This window comes from Lottia gigantea (genome assembly GCF_000327385.1).
Source record: "Lottia gigantea unplaced genomic scaffold LOTGIsca_128, whole genome shotgun sequence".
Lineage (NCBI taxonomy): Eukaryota > Metazoa > Mollusca > Gastropoda > Lottiidae > Lottia > Lottia gigantea.
The window spans coordinates 673,413-681,479 of record NW_008707390.1 but is presented as its reverse complement, the minus strand read 5'-3'; the positions used below and the strand labels follow the sequence as shown (position 1 = coordinate 681,479).

The window sequence follows — 8,067 nt, the reverse complement described above, 5'->3', positions numbered from 1 at the left end:
TGTCATGTGAGTTGAAATATTCTGCAGTGAGTTGAGATATTCTGTCCTGTTAGTTGAGATATTCTGTCATGTGTGTTGAGATATTCTGTCCTGTGAGTTGAGATATTCTGTTCTGTGAGTTGAGATATTCTGTTCTGTGAGTTGATATATTCCGTCATGTGAGTTGAGATATTCTGTCCTTTGAGTTGAGATATTCTGTCCTGTGAGTTGATATATTCTGTTCTGTGAGTTGAGATATTCTGTCCTGTGAGCTGAGATATTCTGTCCTGTGAGTTGAGATATTCCATCATGTGAGTTGATATATTCTGTCCTGTGAGCTGAGATATTCTGTCCTGTGAGTTGAGATATTCTGCAGTGTGAGTTGATATATTCTGTCCTGTGAGTTGATATATTTTGTCCTGTGAGCTGAGATATTCTGTCCTGTGAGTTGAGATATTCTGCAGTGTGAGTTGATATATTCTGCCCTGTGAGTTGAGATATTCTGTCCTATGAGTTGGTATATTTTGTCCTGTGAGATGAGATATTCTGTCCTGTGAGTTGATATATTCTGTTCTATTAGTTGAGATATTTTGTCCTGTAAGTTCAGATATTCTGTCATGTGAGTTGATATATTTTGTCCTATGAGTTGGTATATTTTGTCCTGTGAGATAAGATATTCTGTCCTGTGAGTTGATATATTCTGTTCTGTGAGTTGAGATATTCTGTCCTGTAAGTTCAGATATTCTGTCATGTGAGTTAAGATATTCTGTTATGTGAGTTGATATATTTGTTAATTTTCACACTGTCTATCTAAAAATTATCTAAGATTTAGAAACTAGTTTCCAAGGTATTTGTATGAACCTATATTTTTAACACAAATATAAACTAAACCAAAACAGTATCACAGATTTTATTTCATAAAAAATTGCAATTAATGGAGGTAAGCAATATGCCAGGAAATAAAATAAATACACACAAAATTTTTATATAAAATTATATAAAACTGTTGGCATAGGAATCAGCAGATGGCAGCAGTTGGAAATTTTGTTTTTCTTGCAGTCAGTCTAACATTTCATGAATTTTAAAACTCCTATGCATATAGATAATATCTCAAACACATGTGGGACTAAACTATAACCATGAGAATTTTACCAAATAAAATGAGAAAATGCTTGTAAAATTTTGTACAAATTTGTTCAAACATACAAAACTCACTTATATAAGGTGAGGCATAATATAAAAAATATACAATATATTCTGAATTCGAAGATGTAAATATACCAACAGATTATCATGAATATTTCATATTGATATCACACCAGAGGTGTTTTAATCTAAGCTAATCATATCAACTCGTTATGCCGTGAACAAAAAGAAAGCATTGGGTCATTAGATGTTTTGATTAATATGAGCGATAAAGAATTTTGTAAAATTTTCGTTAAAGCATTGAAGCTGACAGAAAATCAAACAATCGGTGGAATATTTTGTGGCTTGAAAGAATATGTTCTTGTCTCTTCCAACTGATGGCGGAAAACTGATTTGTGTCTTATGACAAAAAAAACGTGATCTGACTGGTCCGGTATGAATGGCGCCAATCTCATTTCCCATGTGTAGTAGGCTTAATTTAATATGGGTTAATAAGACCATGTCAAAACCTGTATTCAAGATACGATAAATACTGATAGGGAATTTTACTTAAAATATCAAAAAAGAAGGGGTTATGAAAAAAGTTTAAATAATATTTAATTATTTTTAGAAAAATATATTGAGGTACTGCACACAGAAACGTTTGATTTGCTGCTAAGATGTTTTCTCTTTTTGATATTTAAATAGTTTGATTTGGATGGCACTATACACTTTTTTCAAATCTTCCAATTTTAGCCAGGAATGCTACAAAAAAATAATATGTAGTCAATATAACCTGAAAGTAAGTTCATGAAATCATGATAAACATAATAGCAGAAGAAATATAACCTCTATTACATGACAACTCCGGTAGTCTTTGCTATTATTACCCAACTCAAATATTCTTAGCAATTCAGATTTGATTAGGAAATCATAGATTATTTTACCCTGTGTAATGCTAATTGCAAAAATGAATGTCTAGTGCCACTTTGCAGTCGTGTCAAACTAGATAGTAAAATTGACCATTTTCAAGTGAGTACTTACTGTAAACAATGGTCGGATTTCTTTGATTTCTTGAGATTTTTTATCCCCTGTCAATACGCATAAATAAAATGTGACTGTAAACTGAAATAATACATGATAATTTTGAGGTTTTAACAATGATGGCTGAATATTAGATACATTTACCAATCATCACAACTTACACATAGTGGCATCATTAGATTAGATTAAAATCTCGGCTGTCAATTGAAATATTGTTCAAATCTGTCAAGTTTTATTTTATTATAGTACATGTGTGTTAAATTCTCTGTAATAAACCTTTATCATATGTTCAGACATATATATCTATATTGATAACTTGATCTACTTACAGGACGAATTGCCTCATTTATTACAACATCTTTTACACACGAGATTTCTATAAATTCTGTGACTAGAGTACCTAACCAATTTTCACTTTGAATTTGTAGTCCTATGGTTGGTAATACTAATAATCTTTCTAAAATGTAAGAAAAGAAATCTGTTAAAATTTATTTCATGTACATGTAGATGTATAGTCATCTAAGTACATATAATTGCCTAGCTCGACTAAATTAGGAGCTTAATTGAATTAAACCTTGCATACTGTTCTCATTAGTGCTGGCACGATATATATCGGTGAATCAATGTATTGCGATATGACATGCCACGATACGAGGTCACGTATCAATATTTAGAGATACCTTTTATTCCATACAAAAGTGAGGCTTTTTTTTCAGTTGATTTATGATAAAACAATTTTTTTCACTGATATTGTTAGAAACTTTTAATAAGACAGTGGATGCTAACCACTTCTATCAACTATATTACCAAATATCACAGTTATAAAGTTATGAATTAATATATATAGAAACTTTGAAGATAAAATGTTAATTTTTATCCCATTACCCCATATTGCTATATGTATCGTATCAAGATCCTTGTATTGTGACATGATTGACGATACCCGGCACTAGTTCTCATACAATTCAACAATTATTCTTTGTTATACACTTGCATGACAGCCACATAAGGAGATGTTGCAAAATTTGATGCCTTGTGAAAAGAAAAATCTTTGAAAAAACCTTAGAAGAATATTACCTGATATCACTTTTTTATTGAGACGAAGAATTAAAATTATTACTAATAAAAACACAACACCCCAGAGAATAAATAGTTCCTAAAAATACAAAATGACACACAGTAAATAAGAATGAATGGATATAAGAAGTTAATAGTTGCTACCATTATTTTGCCAAACTGTTATTTTGGATTTCGGGTTTCATTGTGCAGTTATGATCAATATGTATAGTTTAATAGTCGAAAGCTTGTCAATAAGTCAAATAATGAGTGTGGTACGAGGACCAAAGGTTCAATTAGACGTATTAACAAGCTTGAGACCATTATTATATAGTAATATAATTTCCTTGACGGTATCAAACTAATAAATTTAGTGTTATGAAGATAATAATAGTGCATTATTTCTAATGGCATAAATACTTTGATGCCGGTATCAGAATTTGTCTCTGATGTAGTAGGTCAGCATCGAAATTTGACTAATTTAAATTAAATTAATTAAAAACAGAGTTCTAATTGCCTAGTTTTGGCGTTTGGCTTTATAATGGCTCGATATTATTAGTTGAAACCTAATAAATACGTAAGAGACATATTTCTCTACATTATTAGGTGTTTATGTTACTTAAATCCATACACAAATTTTCTAAAAACTTCCAAAAAGCATAAAAAAACTTAAAAACCTTAAGTAATGTTTTTAAACTAATTAATTTTTTTTTAGTTAAAACTATCAGGTACATTAAATGGCACAATTCTCTAGATTTTGGTGAAAAGTTTTTACAAATTAGAGCAAATAAATTTTTCGACCTACAAAAAAAGCAGAATGTCCCTTTAAAGGATAAATGTACTGCTACTTTTCTGAAAGGAACACAATAATGGAATTCATTCAAACACTCTAGCGATAAATATTGTTTACCTATCACTTCATATGTTCAGCTAATTATAACAAGCCTGTTTTAATTCTGTTGGGTGGTAATGTACGAGTCTAACAGATTGATACACTCCATTTTAGGTATCTAACATACCTTGATGGCAAATGACCTGAACAATGAAGTTTATACATGAAATGATACCGCAGATTAGGTACGGATATGTGTTTGATCAATCTGCTAGATTTCTAGAGTTCAAAGCTTTTTGAACACATAAGCTTGTATCACCCCCATTTTCTTGTCCTTAATTTGTTCTTCACTTACCTGAGTATAAAGTTCTATAAAACATGCCAAAGGTAGTAGAAAGATGAAACCTATAAACAAGCGTAATAGCTTTAACCGACTGTGTTTAACTGTAAAAATACAGCCCATTTTACCAAAATCTTCTGTAAGCACCTCCATGCATCATATCTTGAAAATATTACACAAAACCAAATAAAAGCATCTGTCATAAAACAATAATGAAAAAAGAGTGTACACTACAATTCTAGCTGTGTGAGTAACATCTCAATACCATAACCATCTATCTTCCAGTCTAATCACAATTTGACCAATTTTTCATTCCACTTTTTTGTTAACTTTTATTTTTAATATAGCCAAAACGTTTAGGAGGGCATTCATTAGATCCTAACTGAGGTAGCTATATCAAAAATGAAATCTAATATCAAAATAAAAATTTGATCAAAGTTTAATGTGACAGAACCATATTAACAGTGTCAATCAATTTCCCCTGTTTACAAGTCGTACAACACCTGCCTGCCTTTAAGAGTTGCATACATGGCATAGCTGTGTAGCATAGTGGCTTTACCTTACTTATTCCATTGCAGAAATTTTTGTCATTATTGACATTGTGACTATGTGGGGTTAATAGGCTAACTGTAGGCACAGTAACACCCTAAATGTCACTTGTACCACATTACACAAATTTGTATCAAAATTGAATAGAAATTCTATAATTGTGGTGACCTATCAGTGTCTAGTCAAGAGAGCCCCGTCGCATAACCATGGGCATGAACATCATATGCCTTAATATCATGATTAACTAAGCCTAGCTGCCTTAGCTTAGCCCATCATTTTATCTTGGCTTACCATGTCTTCTCTTCTCTCCGCCTTCCGCGCCCTTCGCTGGCTTTAAGATTTATATTCAACAATTTATGCCTCAAATTCTAGTACTTTTCTGTCTTGTTTCTCTTGAACTGAGATAAAACATTTATTGTAACATTTATTGTTTATAAACATTTCCAAATTTACAGGTAAAATGTACCTAATGGAAGTTGGTAAGATTATGCTTTAGAACCAAAGCGTACCCAAATGAGCTCGTATTATAATCTAAAAGATCAGCTCTTCTTACTTCTTTAGAGTAGAATTATATTCGGATCAACCATGGATTGGTTGACCTACTCCCTTAGAATAAAGTTATTGTCGGATTAACCCTGTGCCATTTGCCTTATTTCTTTGGAGTAAACTTATAATCAGATCAACCTGTGTGTATGAGTTAAATGATACATGTATAAGATAAACTTCTGGGAACTTCTGTAGATAATTTATAGTCATCAACCTAGGGGCCGTTTGAACATAAATGCTTTCACATTGAAAGAATAACTAAAATGAAAATAATGTTTTAAGAAGACATTATTTCGGACTAAATTGTACCGGAAAGGTTCTTTCTATTTATTTATAGTTACGAATTACAACACCAGTCAAAATGGCGGCTATCGGTCGACTGGTCCGACTTGCTCCAAAAATTAAGGAATTATCTGTATTGCACAGGAGCATTAGCAGAGCCAATGTTGCTTTGAAGCCATTCAAATTGCCCCATTCTCCACTTCAGTCACACAGGGCTTGGTAAGCATGATTTTTTCTTTTGTCAAAAATATTTAATTCTACTACAACTGTACACACGTGCTTACACCTTCAGAATTAGACTGACACTATTTACAAGGTCATTCATTTTGTAGTCTTATTACTATGCTCCAAAGTGTGTGTGTAATGAATGGAAATTGGTCTGAAATGGAATGAAATTAATGTATTTATTTAGAGTTATAATCAACTTGGCTATGTCTTGATGCAGATTGGGGCTTTATTTAGTTATCCAGTTTCAGAGGTCAAACATACATTGGTCTTAGAAACAGTAATTGTTGTTAGCAAAGCTACTTTGTTATAGTATTAACAGCTTACCGTCTAAATTGAGTCTTCTCAACTTGGCTATGTTTTAGTGTAGATTGGCAGATTAAGGCTTTATTTGACATTTTCAGAGGTCAAACAACGTTAAAGAGTAGTACAGTGGTGTAACCTATTTTCGTGCATATAAGGATTCAACACCGAATTTCGTCAAAGTTAAAAAAACGAATTTTTTTTTTTATGTCTTCTATGTTTCGTCAGATATTCTACAAAATAATTGAAATTGGTTTATTCCGATTTTATTTATGAATCCTTCACCTTGACCCATATTTCATGAGCAACCAACTCGGCAACGGCGTCAGAATGCGTCACCTATTTTCGTGTATAAATAAGTCGAGAAAAACACGTTGTATGGATACCGGGTGATATAATTAGCTTCTCTTTGTATTTATCTTAAATAATATCAATTCATAATAACTAGTGACAATTCCTTCAAAGAACCACGATTTTAGAAAAAAATAGTGACTGACAAAGTAAGATATGTAGAGTGATTTATTGCTAAAAGTCACTGAAACAATATAAGAATATGGCCCACTTTGTGTTCCAAAGAAGTTTTCTGCTGATACGGAATCTGCTACTAGCAGATCACGTGACTTTATTCGTTGAAATATATTCTAGCAGACGACACTTGGAATTCCGATTACCGCTTGGGATTATAAGGAAATTCGGCCGATAAAAAATGGTGTCGTTTGGTAATTAGTGAAATCCGCCATTTTGTATTTGTCAAAGTATACATTAATACATTTTACCTTGCTTGAAACTACTGGATTCATTCTACTAGCTGATATTGTAGAGATAACACATGTTTATCAAAACAAGCAAATGCGGAGGTCGCATGTAAATTATTAATCATTTCTGGAAATGCACGAATAAAAAGGTTAGCATGAAATTAGGTTACTTGACTGTATAATTCAATTTCACAATATTAGCAGCCTTGTCCATAGACCGAAATGCCTGTCTCTATTCCAGCCTCTGATAGCTATTTGGTGTAAAGACAGAAATGATAAGCCCTGTTAAATGGGGACATTCTGCATCTGCGCAGGTGCAGGGGTTTTAATATTTAGATATTTTTGTTGGGGCTTATTTCTTAGATGTCGGGGCCCAGTCCTAGTAGACCCCTAGTCATTGGATTTTCTATAGACAAGGAGGTACAGGATTTTATCTATATCATATTAAAACTTTTACTTCTATCCAATTATTATTGTTACATGGCAATTGCAAAATTAGTTTTTCTATATAATATCTTTATTGATTATTTATTTCTGTTTTCCATAGGAATTTAATACGATACTGCTCATCTGAAAGTGTTTTAGTTGGGAATGAATCAGCAGCTGAGTTGGACGAGCAGCATACAGATGCATTTCAATCAAATGATACATACAGACCAGCTCAACAGAGTCAGAGACGACAACCAAGGAATTTTGAAGAGAATGAGACTGAAGTAAGCCGAATAGGCGAAGGCATATCAGAATGGCTAAATATCTATTTTTCAGTTTCAAAGGAAAAGGTTGAAGAATTCCTGAGAGTGGTTGAGACACAAGGTAGGTGTATAATTTTGGTGATTATGTTATTAAGAGCAATATTAAGTAAAAGGCTTAGACAAAACTTTAGAAATAAGCCTTTACTTCTTTTGTAAGATCTAAATGAATATTTTCTCATTTCACACAACAGCAGACAATATTTTTAAGTCCTCATGAAACAGGCCCTTGTTCTTGAAAATGCATTCAATTTATAGCCCGCAAACACTCAAGCAGGCACA

The 8,067-nt window shown here is 32.3% G+C and overlaps 1 protein-coding gene across 1 annotated transcript; it reads right to left on the bottom strand.

The window, feature by feature from the left end:
* Positions 1 to 873: 873 nt before the first annotated feature.
* LOTGIDRAFT_238050 (hypothetical protein) lies at positions 874 to 5,386 on the bottom strand. The gene is made up of 6 exons (XM_009048786.1): positions 5,217 to 5,386; positions 4,392 to 4,538; positions 3,226 to 3,304; positions 2,478 to 2,605; positions 2,149 to 2,229; positions 874 to 1,869 (listed from the first exon to the last, which is right to left on the bottom strand). Exons 2-6 carry the CDS (start codon positions 4,527 to 4,529, stop codon positions 1,780 to 1,782), a joined length of 516 nt encoding a protein of 171 aa, XP_009047034.1. The 5' UTR covers positions 4,530 to 4,538; positions 5,217 to 5,386; the 3' UTR covers positions 874 to 1,779.
* Between the last annotated feature and the right edge of the window lie 2,681 nt (positions 5,387 to 8,067).

What these genes read in the sequence shown, in the direction of transcription:
- LOTGIDRAFT_238050 (XM_009048786.1), bottom strand. Translation starts at nt 4,529, where the DNA reads ATGGAGGTGCTTACAGAAGATTTTGGTAAAATGGGCTGTATTTTTACA. An exon ending in TAAATGAGGCAATTCGTCCT is followed by an intron (nt 2,230 to 2,477) that starts GTAAGTAGATCA and finishes GTATTATTTCAG; the next exon opens with TTTACAGTCACATTTTATTT. An exon ending in AAATCCGACCATTGTTTACA is followed by an intron (nt 1,870 to 2,148) that starts GTAAGTACTCAC and finishes ATTTTTTTGTAG; the next exon opens with CATTCCTGGCTAAAATTGGA.